The sequence below is a fragment of the Ascaphus truei genome, chromosome 13, assembly GCF_040206685.1.
Source record: "Ascaphus truei isolate aAscTru1 chromosome 13, aAscTru1.hap1, whole genome shotgun sequence".
In the NCBI taxonomy this organism is placed as follows: Eukaryota; Metazoa; Chordata; class Amphibia; order Anura; family Ascaphidae; genus Ascaphus; species Ascaphus truei.
Genome location: NC_134495.1, coordinates 14,497,284 through 14,524,009, shown reverse-complemented (window position 1 = coordinate 14,524,009; position 26,726 = coordinate 14,497,284). Strand labels below are relative to the sequence as shown.

Here is a 26,726-nt window from a genome sequence, read left to right as displayed (position 1 = left end):
AGTTATCGTCTCCGCACAGAACCGCATCATGTGCGGGCTCATGAAGTTCCTGTTGTGCTTTGTGCTCTGGCTATTTTAACTGGGTCGTGTTTGGAACAGGAGTGAGTCTATGATATGCTTTTCTTTGCAGGGGGGCCGACTGTGATGGCCCAACCACTGCATGTGCAGCCGCTGCTGAAACTCAAACAGCATCACATAGCTCAGCAGCAGAAAGCTCTCCAGTCCCAGAGTTCCATGGGGCAACAGAAGGTAGGCCCCCCCCCCCACCTCCGTGTCTCCCTGCCCCCTGTCTTATGACCTTGACCACTGTCTGTGACCCTGCATAGTTAGGTCTGCAGATGTGCTCCTGCCCGACCCCTTTACCATGTTGGTTATGAATTGTCCTCTACCCATAACCTGCCATCATCCAGTGAATGAAACAAACATGTTGATGCTAAATTTGGACAAGGAAACCTCTTTTTTCCCAGCGGACAGGTTTCCATGTGCAGTTTTAACCACTTCATTGCTGGATGTTCCACAAAAACATAGGTGTTAAGCAGTGAGTGGTCAGCCTAACTTTGGTGCATTTGCTGTTCAAGTTGGTCACAGTGGCAATCTATAGTAGTTTCCTTTCAGAGACCGTGATTATGAATAATATGAGATGGACTCATTAAAGATGGCCACTATTTTCTCAGAGGCTGCTTTCATTTCTGGGTATTCTGCTCTGTTACGAACACACAGGAAGGTAGCTACTGACTCTGATACATGTCTGTGTGTTTGATTGGCTGGCTGTTAAGTTTCTCTCTTCCTGTCTGCTTCTCCCCTGGGCTTTTAATGCTCAGCCTTACCTCTCCCTCCAGATTACTACACCCCAAGTGTCCGCTGCATCCCAGCAGCAAAAAGTGACTTATACCACCCAGCCAGCAATTAAAACCCAGTTCCTAACCACCTCTTTAGCTCAGGCACAGAAACAAGCCGCAACTCAAATGCAAGCACAGATACAGGTAGGTTCATCGAAGCATAATTAAAGGGTAATAATACTCTGAAAGAGTACTAATGCTCTGTAAGGGTACCCTAAACAAATGTAACCGTTTCATTAACTACGAGTTGTCTGAGGTTTTTTTTTTGTTTTTAAATAAAGATTAATTTCTTGGGATCTTCTGAATGGGAAGTTTGCGTCAGTCCAAGTATTTTCTTTCCCCTTTCCCCACTTTGTCCTTATCAGAGAGCCAATAAAGACGAGGGAAGCTGGAGAGGGCGGCTTTGGCTGTGCCAAGCACTTATCGAATGCAGTTAAATCAGAAAAGGAGCAGGCAGAAGAAATCCAGCCCCTCCCCGTCTCCGCTCACCCCATTTATAAACTCCATTTATAAAAGGATTTAAAAAATACCTTTTTAGGTGTCAGATGTGGGGTAAAAAAGAATCGGCAACCCTCTTCTCCCTCCCCCCCCCCCCCCCCCCCAGATGTAACCCCTTAAACATGTCACGGGCATTAGTTCACTTTGGTCCTAGGAGGGATTCCCCTTTTTAGAAGAGATGATTCACTTCTTTTTATAGTACAGACAATACACCCAGCTCTGTGAACCGGGAGCTTTTTGACCAGCAGTGGCCAACTCCAGTCCCGAAGAGCCACCAACAGGCCAGGTTTTTAAGGATATCCCTGCTTCAGCACAGGTGGCTCGGTTAATGACCTGAGCCACTGATTGAGCCACCTGTGCCGAAGCAGGGATATCCTTGAAACCTGACCTGTTGGCGGACTGGGGTTGGCCACCCTGTTTCTAAACAATGTAGGAGCTGTAACTGCGGGTGCAACACAGGCAGAGCGGTTCGGACATAACGTTGAAACATCGGAGGAAAGAAACCTTTGCCACAGATCTTACAGCACTATGCATAATTATACTAAGACACGCGCACACACACCAAGAAAGTCGGGATAGCATATCCTGCATTAGGCTTCTCTCTGCACAGTATGTTTGGTTGAAGGGGATTCTTTCTTTTCCAGGGGAGAATTATAATTGCACTTTAGTGGTACGTAGAGCGGAAGCTCGGGGAGAGAGGGCAGGTAGCAGCAGTGTGTTACAGAGAGAGGAGAGAGCCGTGAGCAGTGTGGAACTCCTTATAATGGGATTACAATTTATAGTGCCTCGTGGTTTTTTTTTTTAAAGAGGTTGAGCTCTCCTGCAGTTAAACATTGTATCCCTACTGTGTAACGGCGCATGGACTTGCGTTTTAATGCCTTGTCCCGCTCGCTGACGATTTGCCTCCTTGTGTTTTGTGTGAAGGTTGCCAAACTCCCCCAGGTGGTCCAGCAGCAGGCTGCTCTTGCAGCGCTCCAGCAGGTTGTGTCTGCATCACAGCAGGTACGAGACACGATTGTGGTTTTTATCAGCACTTGCAGATGTGAGACATACACACTCGTACAGTATGCAAGCGACATGAGGACCGAGTACCTCCGCTTGTCAAGGAGGCTCTAGGAAATGCAGCAGGAAAATGTATCCATTCGTTTCCAACTGCTTTCTTACTTACAAGTTCTTTCTAGCAAAGGCAGGTAGGGGAGAAACTAAAGACTCGCCCATATTTTGAATTAATATCCACCCTTCTTTAACTAATAGGCAGTGGTTACAGTATGATGGTATGGAGCACCACTACTTTTTAAATACAACCTCAAAGTATCGCTACTTTTTCACATATAACCCCTGCGTACCTCGGCTTTATTTGGCTTTATCACTAATGATTTCACGTTCTAGTTGAAGAAAAATATGTTTTTAAGGAAGCCCCACTTGCTTTCTAATAACAAATATTGTATGCATCTTTTTATTTTAAATATGATCCAAATTGCTTTTCCTTGCTCCTCCTCGCTGCTAAATGTACAATCCTGTGAATGCAGATACAGTATTGCCACGTTTGTGATCACTGCTGAGGGGAAGCTAGGAAGTTGGCCCATTTCCTGATGGTGTTAAACATGTAGCAGGAACATAAAGGGGATCTTATTTAATATAAAGCAATGAGGGTTAATTACTGTACTTTAGTGAATGAATACAAAAATGTCACGTCAAATTAATCATAGGGTAACTCACTAAATGATTGTACTCTGCTTCGTTAGTGCAGTCATTAGCCGCAAAGTCAAGATCCTAGGACAGGAGTGGTTAACTTCAGTCCTGAAGGCCAGGTATTTGGGATATCCCTGCTTCAGCACAGGTGGCTCAGACTGACACCCGTGCTGAAGCAGGGATATCCTGAAAACCTGGCCTGTTGCAGGCACTTGAGGAGGAAAGGAGTTGGCCCACCCCTGTCCTAGAAGAACAAATGCCTGTGTGTCCATATCAGGCAATAATGTGAGCCCCCCTTTGGACTTGCCTAGTTTTGGTTCTTTCCGGGCCCCCAGTTTCCCTCTTCCTGAGGATTCACATTCTCTGTTGCAGATTCAGTCTCAGACGGTGACCTTGACCCAGACGACGGCCGCAGGGCAGCAGCAGGTGCAGGTGATTCCAGCCGGCTCGGCCGCGGCGCAGGTGGTGCAGCAGAAACTTCTCCATCAGCAGCAGCAGATGGTCACGGCGGCGTCAACGCAGATCAAGATCCCCGCCATTCAGAGTATGGCGCCAGCGCCGGGCACAGCGGACACCCAGAACCCGCAGGCTAAGCTGCAAGTCCGGACCCCGACTTTCAGGATCAAGGCACCCACTAAACCCAGCTGAGACGCCGTCGAAGCACCGGGGACATGTCCATTGGAGTGGAGAAGCCATGTTTATTACTTGCGATGCCTTGCTCTGGTTTTGTTAACCCCTTGTGTGCCAGAGGGACCTTTGCAATGTAGAATAGAACCCTTGTGCACTTAAGGGGGTTAAGGGAAGACCAGACAAACACCTTCTTTTTTTTTTTTTTACTTCAGGGAATCCTTGTGATGTTGATTACCACCCCCATTATTGAAATGTGTCTGCATATGAATATCGGCCGAAGGATAGTGGGCTATTACAAAACCAATGCATTGAGTGGTGGAGCAAACAGACCTTCAAGTAGTTTTCCAGTGGTCTAAGTTGACACATGCAAGTTTAAGTGGGTTTTTTTTTTTGGACAAAAGCCCTTATTGTATACTTTTTATGCAATCTAAATTGTCTGGGGTTCGAACCTGAGTCTCTTTCAGTTTGAATTCCGTTTTCTTTTCTCCTGGTCCAGTTGGTTGAACTTTCAGCCGGTTAGAGCAGCTGTGGGCATTAATGTCAAACCCTACTGTGTCTACATTAGGCTGGCACATTTTTACTGTATGTACAAATAAGATTTACTAGACCCATACAGTAGCTCAGGTCAATGTTTTATCCGAAGGAATTGATCGCCACCCCTATTGCATAAATCTATACATCCATATATTGGAATGGAGTATGTGTGTGTATACATATTCGTATCGACATAAAGGGTTGCAGCCCCGTCCTCTGCTGATTTTTACCGAGGAGAAAAAGCCATAACTGGAATAGCAGGTTTCACGTCTGTGGCCTTCATGGTGTAAACGCCAATCTTCATGCCACGGGCAGAGAAGGGGGAAGCTATCGGCACAACTCTGACCGTCACCGAGGCCATTACAAACAAACCGCTTTGGTGTCGGGTTGAAAAGACAATACAGTGTATACCATGGACATGTCTGATTTTATATACATATATTCTGTTGGAGCTTCTTTATTTAAATCTGACCGGCAGTAACGTGTGACGTTGATGTAGATTAGCCGCTTTGCTGCTGATAGGGCAAACGACTCATTGCTCTTGACTGGTGGAATTTGGGACCACGTACAGTATTTTTTGTTTTTTTGTTCAGTAGTGATTTACTGTTTAAAAACATTGTGGGTTTTTTTTTTTTTAGTGTACGATTCCTTGAATCGTAATGTATGATGAAGCCCTGATTTCAATCTGCAGTAGTAAATCACAACTCCCCTTTGTAAAAAATAAATAAAATCTGTACAGCTCCAATTTAGTTTTAAAAGATTAATTTAAAAAAATTAGATTTTTTGCCCCACACCCTTTAATTCCTCCCACCATATTGAAGGCGGCAGCATTGGCTTGTTAGTCTGTAGCAATGAGCGGTTAACCTGTGTCCAATTTTAACCAGCAGTAACATTGAATGCAGGCTCCCTGTTGCAATAAGTGGCTCTCTGTTTGCACAATAACTTCTTTTAGAAGAACCCATCAGGTATAACCCAGGATTATGTACAGGGGTGCGTGGACTGACCCTGTTGTCCGACTCCCATGTACCCCTCCAAAGAATGAGATGCAAAACTTAAATGTGAACATTACTGTTTGAAATTGTATAACTTGATTCTCCTTTTTTTGGCTTTTTTTATTTCTAAGAATCTTTTTCTTAAAATGTGTTGTGTCTGTGATGTCTTTTCTGAAATTCTCCGTTTTTCATAATTGGGTAAAGGACGAAATAGTCTACGTGTGATGGGCAAATGAAGGCGTGTTCAGCCGCAAATGGAGATGTGTGAAGATGACGCTTCACTTGTTTCTGCAAATTAAGACATTTGCATAGTAGTGAATTTTTTTAGATATAGATATTCACAAGTTTCTGATTCCGTCTTTCTCCCCCCCCCCCCCCCCCCCATCGTGCTGTTTTAACTTTTTGCCACAACAGCCAAACACTTACGTACATTGGTACGTTTCCAAGGGTTGCCGGTGTGTGAATTTGAACACATCTCTACAAATGGGTTTACAGAACATCTGTAATTGCAAAACAATGTAAAATGTTGGTCTTGAGTGCACAAGCGTGAGTTTCATTAGGCCAGGGACTTTATTTCCTGAGTCCTATTTGGCTCACCTTCAAAAATTGAGCATATTATTAATTCTAACCTTTTCCCCCCATGTCCAACATACTTTGAACCCCTTTGGTGCTATGCAATCCATTGCAGTCCCCTTCAGCACTAGGGGTTGGGGTTTAAGATTCCACAACAGTTAAATGACGCACTTGTTGAACCCCCTTTTTTTTTTTTTTAACTGATCATGGCTTTTACACGGAGCATCCCAAATTGGCCTTATTTAGGTTCTTTTACTGTATGGTTTATATGCATTGCCTATTTCTGCACCACATTGAAGGTTTATTAAGGGGTAACCCTCACCTTGATTAAGACTACACAGCCGAAATGTTGGAGTTCTTGGCAAAATCAATTGATGATTATTAGCAAGTCCGTGTGCCCATCTTACTTTTATCTTCATTGCTTATTTAACCTTACTCATTGGGAAGAGTCTCACTACAATGTTAGCATCATTTTTCATAGACTTTAACCCTTCCCTTATTAAAGTATATTTTTACCCTAAATCTACAAGAGGTTGATTTATCAAGTCTTCCAAATGCACAATTTCTGCAAGAAACAGCAGCAAATATATCAAGTACAGTACACAGATGTATGGTCTATTTATTTTGTTACATTTTCTTTTATGGTGGTTTTTTTTTGTTGTTGTTCACTGTTAGACAGGTCTCTGCTCCCCTCCTGTCACATTGACAGCTCCCTATAACAAATACAAACCAGCAAAGATGAAAACCTTTATTACAGGAGTCCAATCTAGAACATCCAGATCCACTTGAATAATCCACGATGAAGTTTCTGCAGGACGTGTGGAATTAAACACAAGGGACAATCATAGTGTGTACTGCGGCATAAACAACAAACAACTACGATGGCACAAGACTAACACACTAGCAAACACAACACTGCTGAAATAAACAGTTAAACTAATTTGTTAAAATATAAAAGAGATAATGTTGGTCTAAACATACCTGAGTTGGGTCGCGCTGCTGGTCCAGTTTACAAAAACCAGAATCTTATTCACAACACGATAGGATTCTGGTATTTGTAGACAGACGTCTCTTATATTTTAATAAATTAGCTTAGCTGTTCAGTACAGCAGTGTTTTAATTGTTCATTGTTTTAGTCTTGTCCCGTCTTAGTTATGTTGTGGATGCCGCAGTACACACTATGATTGATTGTCCCTTGTGTTTAATTCCACACGTCCTGAGGAAACTTCTTCGTGGATTATTCAAGTGGATCTGGATGTTCCAGATTGGACTCCTGTAATAAGGTTTTCATATTGCCTTATATTTACATTTATTGGACTTTTGTGAGGCTCCGGTTTGTATTTGTTATATGTATGTTTCCCTGATCTTGTTCGGTCAGTTTTTTAACAGCCATTCTTGCTTATATGTATAAGTACTCTGTACACTTTTTGATTTATATTTAGCCGCTAGTGGTCACCGCACATGCGGTATTGTTTGTAAGCAGTAGGGCTTTCAGCACTTTACTTTTTGTTGTATGGATAGGGAGGGAGCTATCACTCCCTCTCCCCCCCTTTTCCCTCCCTCTCCCCCCCCCTTTTCCCTCCCTCTCCCCCCCCCTTTTCCCTCCCTCTCCCCCCCCTTTTCCCTCCCTCTCCCCCCCCTTTTCCCTCCCTCTCCCCCCCCTTTTCCCTCCCTTTTCCCTCCCTCTCCCCCCCCCTTTTCCCTCCCTCTCCCCCCCTTTTCCCTTCCTCTCTCCGCCCCTTTTCCCTTCCTCTCTCCGCCCCTTTTCCCTTCCTCTCCCCCCCCCTTTTCCCTTCCTCTCCCCCCCCCTTTTCCCTTCCTCTCCCCCCCCCTTTTCCCTCCCTCTCCCCCCCCCCTTTCCCTCCCTCTCCCCCCCTTTTCCCTCCCTCTCCCCCCCTTTTCCCTCCCTCTCCCCCCCTTTTCCCTCCCTCTCCCCCCCTTTTCCCTCCCTCTCCCCCCCTTTTCCCTCAGACCCCCCTTCCTCCCACCCTTTTACACTGACAGCTCTAGGTGACATTCCCCCACCCCTCCTCTCACCCTGACAGCTCTGGGTGCTTTCTCCCCCCCCCCCCTTCCTCCTCCTGTCACACTGACAGCTCTGGGTGACACCCCCCTTCCTGTCACATTGACAGCTCTGGGGTCCCTGGCTGAGCACAGCTCTTTGTCTTGTGCTATCTCCGCGCATGCGCTGAGTCTGGAGTCCCGCTCCGGCTTCCGTACAGCTGCCCCCGTCAGAAAGACGCGAAGCCCGATGGCGGAGACAGGTGAGGGGGGGGAGATGTACCGGGACACACCCGGCCCTCCCAGCATGCTGTCCCCAAGGCCGTGTGACCTAACGGGGCCTGTCACCGAGCAGCCAGCCCAGGGCCTGCACCGCCCTCAGACGGTCCCGTTACTGCACCGGCCTCTCCGTCGGTCCCGTTACTGCACCGCCCCCTCCCTGCCTCTCCGCCGGTCCCGTTACCGTTGCGCCCCCTCCCGGCCTCTGCGCCGGTCCCGTTACCGTTGCGCCCCCTCCCGGCCTCTGCGCCGGTCCCGTTACTGCTGCGCCCTGACCGCGGCTGTCACCTCCTCCCTGTCCCCAGTCTGTCACTAGTCTTCCCTGATCCAGTCTCCCCGCTGCTGTCACTGGTCCGTCCCGCAGGATAATGCCACCAAGTCCCCGTCCTGTCACTCTCAGTACCATGTTTTTCCGCGGCCTGCCCCCTCCCCCTTTTCCCAGTCTCTGTCCCCCCCCCCCCCCCCCCCCCGTATTCCCAGTCTCTCTCTCCCCCTCTCCCGTCTCTGTCCCTAGTCTGTCAGTCTGCCCCCCCCTCTCCTGTCTCTGTCCCTAGTCTGTCAGTCAACCCCCCCCCCTCCTGTCTCTGTCCCTAGTCTGTCAGTCTGCCCCCCCCTCCTGTCTCTGTCCCTAGTCTGTCAGTCTGCCCCCCCCCCCCCTCCTGTCTCTGTCCCTAGGTTATCCGCCTCCTCTGTAGGATGCTCCTTGTGTCCCCTGCTTGCCACCCACTTTCCTCTGTCACCACCCTCTCATATGACAGCTTCTGTAGAATTAGCATTTTCCAGCCTTTCCCTTCATCTTCTGTTTGTTCTTACCTGTATGTGTACACCTGTCCCTAATACCATGCAGGGGCCAAGCAAATCAAGTGCCAGCCACATTTTAATGTGCTCTAAATGTCCCTAAATTCATACACACACAAACTTTTTAGTACAATTGGTCATAACATTTATTAGAATGTTACCTGTAATTTCTTGCTACCTGTTTATCGGTTTTGTACTAAAAATTGTATAAAAACCTACATATTCATTTAAATTGTATCCTTCACATTTTTCCCTCGGAAAAAAGAAATCCCAGGTCATTTAAAAGCAGCGACCCTGTGTTTGTCAGGCAGGTTGGCTGCACTGTGGGGTGTTCTGTATTACATATCAAATTGTACTTTTCCATTTATAATCGAGAAGATGTTGGGTTAAAACCAAAATAGGTAATTAACTATGGAAGGACAATGTCCTCTTAAAACACACCTCTGTAACGAAGCATGTAGGTAGCTCTGTGGCTGATACTATACACCTCATACATCGACCTTGGCCCCCTGCAGACGCACTTACCAGAACACCCTCCTACTGTCTCTACGTTCTTCTTACTTATCACATAAATTGTAAGCTCTTTGGGGCAAGGACTCCTTTTTCCTAATGTTTCTTTTATGGTTCAAGCGCTTATTCCCATTATGTGTTCTATTATTATTTCATGTGTATTACTGCTATAAAGCGCTATGTACATAGATTGCGCTATGTAAATAAAGTTATACGTAGTGATGGAAAGCTATTCAGGACTCAAAATATTGTGAATTGTTACATACATTACATAATAGCTGCTTAAAACTGCATTGCTCTTTGTTTATGACCCACTGTGTATGTATATCTTTATTTATATAGCGCCATTAATATACATAGTGCTTCACAGCAGTAATACACGTGAAAGAATCTAAAATAGCAAATAATACAAATAACACATAATGGAAATAAGCGCTTCAAACATACAAGTAACATTAGAAAAAGGAGTCATTGCAGCCGAAGAGCATACAATCAAAGTGCTATGTGTATTACAGTAACTTGGGTATTAATACTTGGATTTTCCTTCTTTGTTTCTTCTCTTTGGAAGAATTTTGTAACTTTTAGATTAAAAAAAAAAAAAAAGAAAGGCAACAATGCATCATGGCAACGGACCCCCAAACCCTCCACGCCCACTCCAGAGATCCAGATCCTTCACAGGCAATGAAGGAGAAGACACACCCATGCAGACAAATTTACCCCAGTCTCCTGCTCCCTCGTTTGCACCGGCTGCCAGTGCCTCTGGTCCCCAATCACCAAGTTACCAAATCCAGCAGCTCATTATGAGCCGCAATCCAGCGACCGGTCAGAACGTGAACATCACCCTGCAGAATGTGGGGCCGGTGGTGGCAGGAAGCCAACAGATTACTCTGACCCCACTGCCGATCCCTAATCCAGCTTCACCGGGGTTCCAGTTCAGCTCCCAGCCAAGGAGGTTTGAGCATGGATCCCCATCCTATATCCAGGTGACCTCTCCTATGTCTCAACAGGTCCAAACACAAAGCCCCACACTACCCAATGCGGTGCCTATCCAACCATTGCAAGGTGTACGCATGGGAACTGCAGGGGCTGGGTTGGGAATGTGCAGCCAGAGTCCTACACGTGGGTTTGTGGATGCCAGTGTGCTGGTGAGACAGATCAGTTTGAGCCCATCAAACGGTGGGCACTTTGTGTTTCATGAGGGGTCTGGTATTGCACAAATTGCCCAGGGAACCGCAGCACAGGTACAGCTTCCATCAGGGGCAGCGCAGGCCAGCATGAGGGAACGCAGGCTTTCACAGCCTCATTCTCAAACTGGTGGCACCATTCATCACCTTGGGCCTCAAAGTCCTGGGGCGAGTGGAGCAAATATGCAAACGTTGAGTACCCCAAGCCACATAACAACCACCAACTTACCACCGCAGATCAGCAGTATTATCCAGGGTCAGCTCATCCAGCAGCAGCAGCAGGTGCTTCATAGCCAGCAGCTGGGCAGGACCATCAGCTTTGATAGGACTTCTGGAGGCATGATAGCGGGGGTGACTGGAGGGTCAGCTTTTGGGATGACATCACCGCCCACTCCAACAAGTCCATCACGAGCTGCTGGCCCCCAGGGACTGTCCAGTCTTCCCCTCACCCCAACAGTGAAAAAGCAAAGTAAGAAGCTGGAGGAAGTTCCCCCGGCAACTCAAGAAGATGCTCGGATGAGGAAGCAGTGCTTGGAGCTTCATCACAAACACATGAAGGTCCTGAAGGAAAACTTAAAGGAGTACCTGATTGAGCTGTTCTTCCTGCAACACTTTCAGGGGAATATGATGGATTTCTTGGCCTTCAAGAAGAAACCCACCATGGGGCTGCAGGGTTACCTCCGGCAAAGTGATTTGGATCTAGAGGAGGAGGAAGAGGAAGAACAATCTGAAGTTATCAACGATGAGGTAAGATGAACAGCGCTTCTCAATACTTTTACACATTGGTTATGAAGGATGTGATCATGCTTCCAGGAAGTAAAAGACTTACGCCTGGGTTTACCAATACGGGGCATCGGATCGCGATTCCCGCTTAAATGCCATTATTTAAATCTCCCATTTAGTTTTGTTGTGTGCATTCTCAATGCTGTGCATTTCAAGGCTTGTGACATTAGACCATTTATTGCCAAGACATTACCTGTACATTATATTTTTATGATCGGTTTCTTTTGACAATTGCTTAAAAAAAAAATAAAAAAAAAATATTAACCTTTTGATAGCAGCTTTGCACTATAAAATATATCTCCGTTACTTTATGCAGCTTCAGTATTAGAGTATACCTATTCGGAGCTTAATCTTACTATTAGCAGGGAACATATTGCTGCATGTCTGATCATTCTTTTACTCTATGTGGTTGAGTTTAATTTTGCTTGGCTATCATATTCGTGAAAACTGATAACAAAAATCCTTTTCTCTTTAAAATCAAAAACTCCTAAAAGGTGTAACTGTATGCTTAGACACTCAAAAATAAAAAAAATTGTGGAATCAAGTATTCATTTATGCAAATCTTTATATGGATCTCTAAACCCTGTATATAGAGCAGTGCTGTAGGTAATCGGTCATCAATTGCTACTTATGTCTATAGAGAGAAACAAAAAGCACCTCCACAAGTACTCGGTGACCCAAAGAAAAATACCAATTTGTATCTATATTGAAAAATATTTATTATAACAACATTTCTCCACTTTTTTTTTTATATAACATCAACAGCACTCCACTGTTATGGCCAATAAAAACGTGTTTACGTACAAATAATCACTATATTAAAGTTACCTTCATAGAAACCCCCCATTAAAAAAAGCTATACAGGCATACCCCGCTTTAAGGACACTCATTTTAAGTACACTCGCGAGTAAGGACATATCGCCCAATAGTCAAACGGCAGCTCATGCATGCGCCTGTCAGCACGTCCTGAACAGCAAAGTTGAACTCCCTACCTGCACCGAAGCTGTGCGCAAGCGGGGAGTCTATAGAGCCTGTTACACATGCGTTATTTACATCAGTTATGCACGTATATGACGATTGCAGTACAGTACATGCATCTATAAGTGGAAAAAAGGGAGTGCTTCACTTTAAGTACATTTTCGCTTTAAATACATGCTCTGGTCCCATTGCGTACGTTAATGCGGGGTATGCCTGTATATATATTCCTGACCCTCTATTGGTGTAAATAATTCAAATATCATCTGCCTAATAGTTACAACAGTCAATTGATGTCTATATTGTTACTAAATCTATGTTTTATATGCATAGGGCGCGTCTATGCACAACTCATACTGCAGATATAATATTAAAAATTCAAATGTGTTCAATATATATATAAAGCAGATATGAGAAACATATCCACGCAGTTAAAAGTGACACTGCAACTTTGGATCACATATAGTGCATTTATCACAGAGCTGAGAATACATGGGTGATCCCTGCATTGAACGCTGCAAAGTCTAGCACAGGGCGCTCAACTCCAGTCCTCAAGGGCCACCGACTGGCAGTGCCGTCTTAACGCATGGGCACGCTGGGCAGTTGCCCGGGGGCCCCACGAGCATAGGGGCCCCACGCTAATCTGTGCACAGACCAGAATTTAACACTCATTTTCCGATCACCCGCCTCAACATTCAAATCTCCCGCTAACTCGGTAGAAGGAGAAAAATTACAACTTGTAGCGGAGAGTTGGCAGGGCCCAGTGCACTGCTTTGCCCGGGGGCCTATAATGCTGTTAAGACGGCCCTGTCGACAGGTAAGGTTTTGAGGATATCCCTGCTTCAGCACAGGTGGCTCAATCATTGCATCAGTGATACATGTTGGTGATATTAAAGGTGGAGAAATGTTGTTATAATAAATATTTTTCAATATAGATGCAAATTGGTATTTTTTCTTTGTGTGCTTGTTGAGATGCTTTTTTTTTTTTTGGTCTCTCTATAGACATAATGTGTCAAGTAATTGTATGTTTACCTTTCCTTACAGTGTTATTGTTTCGTCTGTAATTGCCTTTAAGAAACTGTCACATTGTTTTACGAATGTGTTCAATAGTTTTCATGGCTTTGTTAAGCTCCTTTTACGGCAGTTGATAACCATTCAACAAAAGACAAAGACGCCCCAATGCTTATCCAATATGGCAAATTATTTAGTTCATTACTATATGTTTTTTCTTCTCATAAGTGTGACGGGGAGGAAAGGGTTAATACCTGATTTGCCATGCATTTCTGTTGTTGCCCTGTCCCCGCCATTTTTATTCCCCATGTGCAGGCCATTCCCTGTCTGCGAGGGTAAAAGACAAGATGCCTTGCTTGCCATACCCTCTAACCAACACATGATAGCAGATCTTAAATGTAAGGCAGGATGTATTTTTTTTGTAAGTCCAAGCAGGAATTACTTGGACCTCCAGCTGCGATATGGGTGAATGAGCTTCGGTATTTTTATGACCAAGCCTTAAAGGGTTGTAATTATTTTTATGATGGAGCCTCAAAAGTCTCCCATAGATTTAGAGTCCCCCTGTCTAAAAGAGTGTCAATTATGACAAGACCCATAGGCCCATAATGTATACAATACTGGCATATTGATGCACAGCAGATGTCAGGCTAGTGACACCTTTAAGACATAGCCCAGACACAGTGGCCCCAAGAAATGGGTGTAGCCCAGGTATGCTAAGTGGCATGGGCGTCAACCTGACCCATGCGCCCTGCCCACCGGACAGCCCTTTTGACCGGTCTTATAAATTGTGGGTCACTTGGCTATTCGTGGGTTTTTTTGTTCCCACGAGTTAAAGATAGCTTTGGGCCGTCTATAAATGTGGCTTCCCAATTATTCCCAGTGTGACTCTTGAATTTTAATCCATGATGTAAAGATGCAAGACTTTGTTCCAGTACAGCAGGAACCAGTCCAGGAGTGAAGGGGTTAATAACCACAGGACTTTTAAAAACCAAGGCTGCATTTCTTGCACTGGCAAGCAAAGGACAATTTATTTCGTTCCAAGGACAATTTATTTCGTTTCCTGATCCCAGTGAGTGTGGTTTTAAGTGTATTCTGCAGATGTTGTGTGTTTGTCTATTAAGGAAATAAATAACAATTTATTTTGCAACTTGTTCTGTTCAATCAAGTACCCAGAAATATAAATGTGTTGATAAAAGTTGGTGTCATCGTGACAATAAGTATGAGTCATTTTAGTTCAATGCTATATTTTGCAGGCTTGGAATGTTTTTGTCAAAGGATTGAACTAAAACGATTCATACTTATGAGAAGAAAGAAACATATAGTAATTAACTAAATAATTTGCTATATTGGATGTACCTTTGGGGCGTCTTTGTCTGTTGTATATTTGAGGTCCCTCTCCCAGTGGCTCTTCAATTGGCCAAAAAAATTAATATATATATATGTATATATATATATATAATTATTGTTTTATATATATATATATATATATATATATATATATATATATATATTTATATATTGTGAGTCTTGGTTTTGATCTTGCTAAGATTGTGTATGTCTAGTTGATAACCATTCTACATGTATTAGTTTTCTTATCGCCCAATATTGTTGTGCTTTGCACATTTTAGGAGATTACAGATGCGATCCGTCCTGTGTCTCAGGTACTGAAAACATTTTAATAATGGATACATAGGAAGATAAAACAATTTGCCCCCAAATCACACAAACCTGGCACTTGTGTACTTTTGCATCTCGAGACGCCATTATTTTAACTACAAGATTGCTACTCCCCACTTGCATATACTGTGTGTCACAATATCCTTAATGTATGGAGAGAAATCTTTAGTTTTGCAAGTACTAGAGGAGTCACATCCTACAGTTAAATCAGGTATACACTTAAATTGTATGAGCATTATTTGAAGATTGCCAGGTCTTGCAGTGTAGTCAGGCTAAAGAAGTGAAAAGGCGAAAGGTGCCTGATGTCCGACAACTGAGCGTTTTTCCTGCTTTATTTGTATTTTTCCCGTTCTTGTCTTTCTTTTTTCGTTCTTTCCCTTTTTTTCCCTCTCTCTTCCTTTCCCACGTCCTGCTAATTCAGTGCGCCTCAACCCTTCCCCGGAACGTTTACCCCCTTTTCCAGGGCTTGTATGGTGAGAAGTTGGGCTCCTGCATTCATCGCTTACTAAGTGTTGGAGGCTCCTTCCAGTGAAACCTGTCTGTCACGCCATTTTGCCTTCCTTTCGAGGCAGAGCAAACACCAGCCCAGTGACGCCTATTGAGTCCAGCTTGGATGGGAACATGACCCAAACAAACTGGTATCAAGTGTTGTGCAATGTGCTGGCGACTCAGGACAGCTTCAAATTCACCCGCACCTTTGTATTGGAATGCGTCCACAATTCTTCACAAACAATTTCAATTAATATAGAAGCAAATTTTTGCCCAAACCAAAAAAAAAACATTCATGGTTTGTATTTTGGGGCAAAATGCCATTTTTTTGGATGTTTAGTTATTACAATCCCGGCTTCAGTGATGGGATGACAAAATAAATAAACCACAAAAAAAAAAAAGTAACGAAGGACAGGCCGAATCAAAAAGAAAGTGATTTTTCCCTCTTCTTGAAATATTTCCTCTCAGGTAAAGATTGTGACAGGAAAAGATGGGCAGACTGGTACTCCTGTTGCTATTGCAACCCAGCTTCCTCCCAATGTTTCTGCTGCTTTTTCATCACAGCAGCAACCATTCCAGGTACCTTTTCGATGGTTCTAAAATGTAGCCTCATCTCAGATTTTTTTTTTATTATCCATTCCAATTTTTTTTATATATATATATATATATATATATATATATATATATATATACACATACAGATACCTATCTGTATTTTCATATTTAAAAGCCCATTATCATATAACTCCTTCACCCCGAGAGAATCTCTTTGGTGGGGTACATGCACAAACAGTGCTAAAAGCCTTTTTTTTTTATTGCCACTTTGGGGCAGTGATTGTAAGAGGAGCTAAGATGAGCTGCCACTGGCTAATTCCTCTTCGGCAGGATAACTACCCTGCCAACCTGAAATCCTGCATCCCACCGCTGCCACCAAACTCAGGGGTGAAAGGGCCTAAACCAAAGGCTTCAAAACATTGAAATGCATGAGCAAGTCCTGTGATAACTGCAGACCAAGCAGCTGTGTGTGAATCGTTCTTGTTCCTAGTGATAGCTAAATTCACAATCTTCCACCTTGTGTGACTCCCGCATTTGTCTTTTGACATTTTTATTTCTCCATTTCTCTCATGAAGCATTCCCTTTGTTTCCACCCATCCTAAAAAGTTGTTATGAGGATTCCTCTGCGAGGGATATTGAGCTGCTCTTAGATTTGATTTCAAGTCTACCTGCAAAGAACAGTGACCTCTTTATTATTTAGCAGGGTTTGGGTCTGCTTATGAAAATTGGGACTTTTTTCCGTGTTCAGAAGATCTAATGACAAATCCCAGTTTTTTTTGAAGATTTGTTTTGATTTTCTTCAGCAAATCGTTCCTCTCTAAATCTTTGCATGAAACCCAAGAGAGCTTATTTAAAGGCAGCTCTACAATCACAAGGCAGGAGAAGTACTCCGGACAGTATAATGCAGTCAAATATGCAAAGGCATTCTTTACTGTGTCTCTCATAATAAGTGGGACCCTTCCTTGTTTGTCATCAACCATGACCTCCCTGAAACGTACCAATCTATAAAACTAGTGTCCAGTGCATCTGCAGTAAGTAAAACAATTGAAACCTGACTTTGTAGTGGCATACGAAGTGAGGACTAATGATGTATTTTTGCTACCTATCTCTGCTCGCAGTGGCACCATTAGCTTCTGTTTCGCTTTGGCTTTGTCACATCAGCTGTCGTTGTTGCACTTCTCTCCTCCCACCCCCCCCCACCCCTTTTTTTTTTAACCTTATACTCCCTTCTCTAGGCCTTCTTTGGCCCTTCTATGCTCTCTCTCTAACCTGTTTGTTCTGCACATTGAACTCTTTCAAACACGGTTAGTCATGAGCCAATAGTGCGTTTGGCTGGTCGGACAACATCATTCCGAAAAGGAAAAAAATACAGGGCCTTATCTTCACAGCGGTTTTAAACCATACGCCACCTATGGCCTATTGAAATGAGTAGGCCGAGAGATGCCTTAAAGCAGGGTTGGGCAACGCCAGTTCTCAAGAGCCACCAACAGGTCAGGTTTTCAGGATATTCCAGCTTCCACACAAGTGGCTCAATCAGTGGCTCAGTCAAAGACTGTGCTGATGCAAGGACGAATTGAGCCACCTGTGCTAAAGCAGGGATATCCAGAAAACCTGACCTGTTTTTAGCCCTTGATGACGGGGGTTGCCCACCCCCGCCTTAAAGCGTAGCACTGCTTGGTAAATATGATGTCTAGCTTGTAGCAGTAGTCCAGGTTGAATTTTCACGAATGTTTTGGCGTCCTTTTACTGCGTAACTGTCCCTTTTTTGTATTTTTCAAGATTTTTTTAATTTTTTTTTGTATGAACCACTTACTTTGTGTTGTATTGTAATTACTGGACCAAAAATGGCCGTGCATAGAAATCCAACATTTAAAAGAATGTGGAGATAGACAGCACTCAAAAAATTCCATAGAAATCCAACAGTTTTACTTTAGAGTCCATTCCAAACTTTCTTTTTTTTTTAATTGGGGAAAAAAGACAACTTTCAGATTTAAGCTTCCCTGTGAATTCAGAAATCTCTTCTAGGATTAAAGGGTACGGGGTCAGGGTATCAGGCAGCGATGTTTCTGCTTTGAGGGTACTTTTTACAATGTGTCTCATATGGTAGTTTCAGTATATCATCCTGATACTGTGTTCCTAATTTACACCTTTCACCCGAATAAGGGATTTGAGGAGTGTTGAGTCGAAGCAGCTTAATTTTTTTTTTTAGTTTTAATATATGCAGCCTTTGATTATCTTCTTTGAAAACTAATTGCTTAAGCTGCTGATTGATTAGTTCTCCCGTGATCGAAGGATTCACTAAATGGCTGGCTTTCCGTTTCAATCAATCCTCCAGTGTAACTCAGCAGCTACAATGTATTCTTATATTACTAAGGTAACATTATCTATTGTCCCAGTTTGCATCTTAAACTACTGGGAATATTGGCAACAAATGATCACAACCAGGAAAGTGTTACAAAGATCTTGCACTGCTGGGGAGGTGCGTTTAAAGCCTGCTATAGAAATCAATGGATGCCCAGTATATTAGAACTCATACAAAATGGCACAAAGAGTTTAATTTAAAAATAAAAATAGGTAGTAAGTATTATCTAATACTACAAAACGGATTTTTTTTTTAATCCCACGTAGGATATTGCTTGGATTGCTCCTTTAATCAGAGAAGTTACAGAGGAGATAAACCATGCACATTTTATAATATTATTTATTAAATTCCATGTTTTGATATGTCATTTTTCTTCTTTTTTCTGCCCCTCAGTGTGTGCAGGCAGCATGGGGGGTATAGCTGTCACTGCGGGAGCTTCCAAAGTCATGCCCCACAATGCCTTGCTGCTGTGGATGCAAAACATTGTGGGGGGGGTGGTGACTTTGGAAGCTCCTGCTGTAACTGACCGCTGTACCCCTCATGCTAAGGTGCAGTTTGGTGCATTACTAAGTGCGCAGTCCCTACACGGGCTCAGGAACCACCTATACTGGATGGGATCCACCCTTGCAGATTTTTGGGCGGCGAACCCCTTGGAGACACCTCCCAAACCCCTCTGTTGGGAATCACGGCTCTAACTATATGAATCAAACTTGGGAAACTCGGCAGCTTTAAAGACAGATTCAGAATGAAGAGATATGTACTTCTATTGTAATACTCTAGGACAATGGTTCTCAGCCTTTTTTGAGCATGGGCACTGCTGGAGAATTTTAAAATCTCGGGGCACCTCTGTTCATCAAACGCACCCAACCCTTCTCGCTAACACACACCACACTCCCCATCCTCACACACACAAACCCACCACACTCACTCCCTTCTTACACACTTCATACTCACTTATTCTCAACACACTCCACATTAACCCCCCTTGCCACAGTGCACACACTCTCCCTTTATCTCCAACCACCACCGTCCCCCCTTCTCACAGAGCACACTCATCGCCTTTCTCTATCACACGCTCCACATTCACGGCAGGGAGACTGCAATCCGCCTTGCCTCTCTCTCCTCTGTGCCGGGCTGAGAGTGAGTAAAGGCGGATCACAGCCTCTCACTCTCCACACAGCGCCAGACGCGCCAGCTGATCAGCCGGCACAGATTTTCTGCCTTGGCAGAGGGTGGGTGCCATGGCACCCTGATTGGGAAACACTGCTCTAGGAAACAGCTAAACTGAGCACAATGGATCCTCTTTTAATCAGGACTTCGATTTAGTCAACTAAAATGAATGGTTACAATGTTATTTTCCTTGGGTTCTCTCTGCCGTCTTGGCTGTAATCTGTGCTGGCACCGAAGTGCTGTTTTTGTCTTTTAAATGGCAAGATTGAGCAGAGCCCCTGAGTGTCCCAGGAAAAAGCATATCACATTGCCATGAATTTCCTTTCTCCCATGTTAGCATGTCTCATTTACTTTTAATTGTTTCGTTTCTGCTCAATTGGAAACTTTCCACCAAGCGCTCACACATGTTTCAGAGATTCATACCAGATGACCAATACGCTGTTCATTCACAGTTATTATGCTTTAAAAATGAAGTGGGTTTTCTCTTTCTTTTAAAGCGAGTACAAAGCAGTGGCTTGGTGAGTAACCTTGTGTGGTGTGTCTGTAAATAATGCAGGTCTGTTGTGTAACCATTTCTATTATAAAAAAAAAAAAGGCCAGGTACTGTTGGATTTACTAAAACCTGACATCCCCTCTTGATGCTCAGTAACCCGTAACAACTTGGCTACCTTTGTTGGTTCCCGTTTCCCCCAAACACTGTGCCTTTGTCTGTTATGCTGGCAACAAACGGGAAGCAAAGATATAAACTGACATGTCGTCCAATGCAGAAATATTTATACCCTTCATTTCTAGATGGATTATGAGTGCATGTTTAGGAGTTCTCTCACACATGCTGCATTCTGTTTTACATTCCTATGCACCTAGGGACGGCCGACTCCAGTCCTCAAGGGCCACCAACAGGTCAGGTTTTCTGGATTATCCATGCTTCAGTACCGGTGCCTCAGTCATTGACTGAGCCACCTGTGCTGACGCAGGGATATCCTGATAACTTGACCTGCTGGTGTCCCTTCAGGATTGGAGTTGGCCACTCGTGCCCTGGGCAGATTGGGTCTGTGTGACAGAGCTATAATGCATTAATATTAAGCGAGCAGACCTATGGATTACATAACATAAAGTTATACCTCTGTGCTAAAGTCTTCTTTAGTCCTACAAATGGCTCTGTTCAACTTTCCTTGAGCATAGTAAAAAAAGAAAGGTAGTATAAAAGCATACATTTGAATGTGTTTCAATACCAGACAAGTTAACACGTTACACTGCACAATATAGATTTTCAGGAAAAGCACAGAAGTAAGTTAACAGATTTGCCAGCATTCCTCTAATTGGAGGTGAATTTACCCACCGGTCACTTATAAATGGGATAGCTGTTCTTTTTATTCATTGTGTTTAACTGAACAGACTTTGAGCTACTATACCTTAAGACAGTGATTTCCAACCTTTTTTGTTTGGAGGAACCCTTGAAGTATTTCGAAAAATCTCGGGGAACCCCTATCTGGCTGACACATATTAGGTTCGACAGGGGTCAGTCACAACATTTCACACCTCACGAGCCACCTCTATTTCCCACCCTCTACCCATGTATTTCTTTCTCATCCATCTCACTAACTCTCCCCCCTCCCGCCTCGCATGTATTTATCCCTTGCGTCTCACTCTTACTCCCTCTTTTCCTCGCTCACTCCCTCCTGCTCCCCTCTCTTTTTCATTCTCGCCCCAACCTTCCATCAATTACCCCACTCTCACTCAATCCACCCTACAAAATACATACCAAAAAAAACACCTCCGGGGGGAAGGGGTGGTGGGGGGGTCTGTGGTCCATATGAGGAACCCTGGTTGGGAATCACTGCCTTAAGATGTACAGTATGCTACAGGTTTTGGAGATGTTTTTGTTGAGGTTAATTACAAATGCTAGGATTAGTGTTACTGTCTCAGTCCATCATGAATATGCAGTAACACTTTTACTTTGTGTATGTCTCTTTTCCACACATAGCAAACACTCACAGGGGGTGCAGCAGTAGGAACGGCAAATACAATAGACATTGAAGCCTTCAAAAGACAACAAGCCCTTACACAAGCAGGTACGTTCATGACACATTTGAAGACGGTAATCAGATTTTTAGTTGAAAAATTATTGGAAACCATGTAGATTAATTTAATTTCTGCATCATCAGAGCACAATAATTGTACCAAACTGTTTGTATTGACAATTACAATGGTGTTGCAATAGCGTGACACGTACACAGAGCCGGGGGTTAAAACCCCCCATTAAACTAGGCTGAATCTGCACATTGCAATAGGAAAATGTTTTTATCCAAAAATATGAAGTCAATGTACAAAAGTATGCTTAAGCAAAACAGAAATCACCAAAAGCAAACAGATAAAGTATATTACGGGCCGACACAGCTGAGAGTTCCTCGACGTTTTGGGGCAAACAACCCCGTCTCAAGAGGAAATCTCAATAATGTGACTAATCCAATCTTCAATCTGTCCCTTTTTTAATTTTCATGATGTTAGCCATTCAACAGAACGGTAATTGTGCTCTAGTGAGAAGGGAAAATGTATATCATGGTGAGAAATGGTACTAAGGTGACTTTTTTGTTTAACTCTTAACGTTGTTTTTCCTCGTCTTCTGTACAAATGGTGGTGACTTTTTTTTTTACTGAATTTATGACGTTTCTGTTTGCATGATTGGGACATGGAGGCAATCGCTAGTACAAGACCCAATACTTGCTGCTCATTATAAGATAAGTCTTTCTGATACTCGCAGATCCCAATAAGAGACAGCGTCTTGATGTGTCTCGTCATGGCATGGTTTTCCAGCACCCAGGGTTGGCATCGGGGGTGTCTCTTCAGCAACTCATGCCCACAGCACAAGGTAATGCCTGATCTAAATGTACTGTAGGTACATTCTCTTTGAGACCCTAGGAGACGTGAGGAGTGTGTACGAATCAAAAATATAATTGAATTGCACTGAAGGCAAAGAGCCTTGCCCTTTAAAATGGTGGAATTACCAACGTAACTACTGGAATTCTTAATTGGGCGCCTTTTTCAATTGGTCATTTAGGTTAAACTGATGGAAGGAAGTCGGAGAGATCAGTGTCAGAGCAGGAGAGAGAAATGGAGAAAGGCCATAATGTTGATCACAGGAGGCAATCAGTATTGCTAGTTCAGTCTACTCATTTATTGATTACTATCTGCTAGCTTTTCTATGAATGTCTGTTGGCTATGTGCATTCAACCTTTAGGATTGGATTGGGAACACTTTGATTATCACTCTCCAAGAGAACACAAGTGAAGAAGGAGTAGCTCAGGGAGTGAAGACACTGACTCCGTAAAAAAAATTATTGGTTCAATTCCCGGTGTCAGCTCCTTGTGACCTTGTGCAAGTCACTTTATCTCCCTGTGCCTCAAGCACCAAGACATAGAGTGTAAGATCATCTGGGCAGGGACTGTGTCTGTAACATTCCTATGTGCTGCGTACCGCGTGCTGTACTGTAATTGTGATGCTCTTTACGTTCCATTGGGAGAAAAGTGCTATATGAAATAAAGTTATTATTATTACGTTTTCATTTAATCTCCTCTAACTGAAATGTGATAATTTACCTTTCTCTTTCTCCCAGGTGGGATGCCGCCCAATGTGCAGCTGACCGGGCAGAAGCAAAGCCAGCAGCAGTATGACGCTTCCAAAGGTCCCCCAGTGCAGAACGCTGCTAGCCTGCACACCCCTCCTCCTCAGCTGCCCGGAAGGGGGCAGGCTTCTAACATCCCCATCTCCTCTCTCCCCAACGCCCTGCACCTTGCCCAGCAACAGCAGCAAATCACGGAGGCTCAAGTTCAGCCCCAGATACAGGTGCAAGTTAAACCGCAGCCGCCCACCATCCCAGCATCTCCACAAAGCCAGCTCCCCTCTCAGATCTCTCAGCCATTGCTGCCAGCGTTCCACACCCAGATGCCGATACCTGTATCGCAGCCACAAGCCGCAATTCAGCAGCAGGTAGTTAAGAGATGAATACTCGGTACACGTTGTCTGTGTCTGCTGCCTTTCCACTACTTGCAATTTTGAAAGGAGCAGTACCTGTGTGGGCCTTCCTCACAATGGGCATTATACTACTTAAATTAATAACTGATTAAAAGATTACGATTTCACTATTGATTAACTATAAGGCTAGTGGATACATCTCATGTGGAATGTTCCTGTAAATGTACAAATCTGACCCTGTCGTGTTGTTTTATTTATTTTTTTATACTGGTTTCTTCAGCGGATATATATATGTTATTTGTGAAGTTGCCAAACTACACTAAGGGTACTAGAGTGTACCCAACTTCACAAATAATATATATTCCAAGTTTACCGTATTAATATATGGAGTCCTAAAACATGATATCACCATATAAGTGTGTTCTATTTGATTATCGGACCACAAACAGTATGCTCTTATACACATTTGTGTGTGTGTGTGTGTATGTATATATGTATATGTATATATATATGTATATATATATATATATATATATATATATATATATATATATATATATATATATATATATATATATTAAACACACAAACCCAGCAAGCTCAAACGCCCACACCCTCCTAATCTTGACTATATGTAATGCCACATAGAGTGCAACTGGGCTGTGGCACATGAATATAGGAAAACACAGGGGGTGCCCAGTGCTACATCCAAATGACAAAACATACATGGTAATAATTACAAGAAATGATGCTTCAGTACTAATAACAATGCTAATGCTAATAATAAAATATGGTTTTTTAGTTTAGTTGTGGCACCTCCCCCAGAGCTCACGTCAACTCCCCCTTTTTAATGGTGGATTGTCTCATCTTGCTGCAGGTAATGAATCTATTATGGTTCTTCCCCCTCATACAGAGGTATTGGGAACAAATGCAGTGTAGTGTAGGACTTGCACTTATTATGGTTTACCTTGACGTTTGGTGTGCAAGCTTATGATGTTTTGGCCAAAATTTCTAACTAAAAAAACATATTTTATTATTAGCATTAGCATTGTTATTAGTACTGAAGCATCATTTCTTGTAATTATTACCATGTATGTTTTGTCATTTGGATGTAGCACTGGGCACCCCCTGTGTTTTCCTATATATATATATATATATATATATATATAAATGACAAATCACCAAAAAAATCTACTCGCCGAAGAAAAAAATCTACTCGCCACCTAGTACCAAACGTGTGCTGCTTGGGCCAATAGGAGCTCGCCACGATGTTAAATCCACTCGCCCGGGGCTTGGAGTAGCGCCTTAGGAAGCTTGATAAGGATAAATCAGCTGTGTAAATCAGATAGTTAACAAGGCTATTGACCAAAGAATCCCCAAAAGGGCGAATTGGTGATAAAAACAACTGAAATCTATAGCAAAAATAAAAAATATGAAACATAAAAAATAAAATAAAAACCAGATGTCAGTTGAAATTCCAAAAAATGTACTTAGTCCACTGGAGTTTTGCTGCCCGTATATAAGGATCACCATATCCCAAGGATATGTGCAGAAAACAAGAAGAAAAAACAGACGCACTCCTAGTGTGATAAAGTATAAAACAGTATTTATGGGATTGTAAAATATAAAAAGCGCACTCACAAACAGAGTAAAAATAATAGCATTTATGAGATATACTCAATCGCCTTGAAGCTGTGAAGGGAATGTATCAGCCTGTCCCGTTGGTGCCACCTCTGGTGTATCCGTTGGTTCAGCAAGGTGCACTGGAGCCACCGCAGCCAGATGATGTAATAATCAGCAACACGGTCAGAGACTCCCTCCAGATACACCTCCCACAGCTCTCACTGCTCACCAGCAGGCAACTGCAAAACCGGAAGTGACAGCAGTCCCAAGCAAAATAGCAACAGCTCCAAGGTACTCTCTCCGTTCGTGCAGTAATGTCAGCAACAAATTCGCCTCTTTGGGAAACGCCCTACGCGTTTCGTCACTAAGGACTTCGAGTTTGTAGCTGACATTACTGCACGAACGGAGAGAGTACCTTGGAGCTGTTGCTATTTTGCTTGGGACTGCTGTCACTTCCGGTTTTGCAGTTGCATGCTGGTGAGCAGTGAGAGCTGTGGGAGGTGTATCTGGAGGGAGTCTCTGACCGTGTTGCTGATTATTACATCATCTGGCTGCGGTGGCTCCAGTGCACCTTGCTGAACCAACGGATACACCAGAGGTGGCACCAACGGGACAGGCTGATACATTCCCTTCACAGCTTCAAGGCGATTGAGTATATCTCATAAATGCTATTATTTTTACTCTGTTTGTGAGTGCGCTTTTTATATTTTACAATCCCATAAATACTGTTTTATACTTTATCACACTAGGAGTGCGCCTGTTTTTTCTTCTTGTTTTCTGTAATATATATATATATATATATATATATGACAAAAAATAGTAGCGCCAATAGATATGAAAATATTGAAATAAACAATGTAGCTGTATCAGTCTTAATATCGTAGAAGAAATAGCCAACAGTATAATGAATGAATAAAATTAATACTAATCCTCTCCTTTGTAAATGTCCAGTCAGATGATTGCGCTTAAATGGGTATAGAGCAGCTTTCAGAGGAAGAACCACGTCCAGAAGAATCTAAAAAAAACAAAAGAGAAAGCGCGCAGACCATAGCGTAAAAAGCGTATAGATGTAATAAAAAGTTGAGGAGAGGGAAACAAGCTCACTCATAAACAAAGATATAAAATAGGCATGTAATCTCACCACCACGGAGACGGCACAATGTAACCTCCACAGCAAGGATGTATTAAGCGCTGCCAGCTGCTAGTCCAAGACACCAGACCTCGTGGATAAAGGTGAAAATGATACACACAAGATTCCTTAATGGTCAGTCTTTCCAAACCAGGTTGGTTCCCATCCGAACCAGCACTGGGGCTCTGTGCAGCAGTGGTGGAAGCTCGCCACAGACTATCCGTCCCACAATGATGACGTAGTGTCGTCACTGCTATCCTGACGCGTTTCGTCAGACACGCTGACTTTCTCAAAGGATATTGGAACCTAAACTGAGACAAGTGTATATATACAAAAAACGGGTTGCCTAGCAACCAGTAACCAATTGGAAAGCGTCCCCAAGTGTATTAAACTGCAAACCAGCATGCAGATTCGCATAGAGACGCAGATCAAACTAGTGAGAAAAGAAAG

At 43.3% G+C, this 26,726-nt stretch overlaps 2 protein-coding genes across 15 annotated transcripts in view; both read left to right on the top strand.

The window, feature by feature from the left end:
* The window catches only part of LOC142465233 (E1A-binding protein p400-like), a 42,175-nt gene extending 35,836 nt beyond the window's left edge, over positions 1-6,339 (top strand). The window contains exons 32-36 of the mRNA XM_075569232.1: positions 20-30; positions 107-249; positions 840-983; positions 2,262-2,339; positions 3,402-6,339. Of these exons, the coding sequence (XP_075425347.1) occupies positions 20-30; positions 107-249; positions 840-983; positions 2,262-2,339; positions 3,402-3,677 (652 nt within the window). The 3' untranslated portion in view covers positions 3,678-6,339. The remainder of the gene's footprint in view (positions 1-19; positions 31-106; positions 250-839; positions 984-2,261; positions 2,340-3,401) is intronic.
* Positions 6,340-7,893: 1,554 nt separating this feature from the next.
* The window catches only part of EP400 (E1A binding protein p400), a 70,369-nt gene continuing 51,536 nt past the window's right edge, over positions 7,894-26,726 (top strand). For 7 of the 14 annotated variants that reach the window (XM_075568622.1, XM_075568623.1, XM_075568628.1 and 4 more), the window contains exons 1-7: positions 7,894-8,022; positions 9,915-11,277; positions 15,934-16,044; positions 20,050-20,070; positions 21,537-21,624; positions 22,314-22,421; positions 23,166-23,539. In XM_075568622.1, the coding sequence (XP_075424737.1) occupies positions 9,961-11,277; positions 15,934-16,044; positions 20,050-20,070; positions 21,537-21,624; positions 22,314-22,421; positions 23,166-23,539 (2,019 nt within the window). In that variant the 5' untranslated portion in view covers positions 7,894-8,022; positions 9,915-9,960. The remainder of the gene's footprint in view (positions 8,023-9,914; positions 11,278-15,933; positions 16,045-20,049; positions 20,071-21,536; positions 21,625-22,313; positions 22,422-23,165; positions 23,540-26,726) is intronic. The other 7 variants (XM_075568627.1, XM_075568625.1, XM_075568634.1 and 4 more) reach the window with 3 other exon arrangements.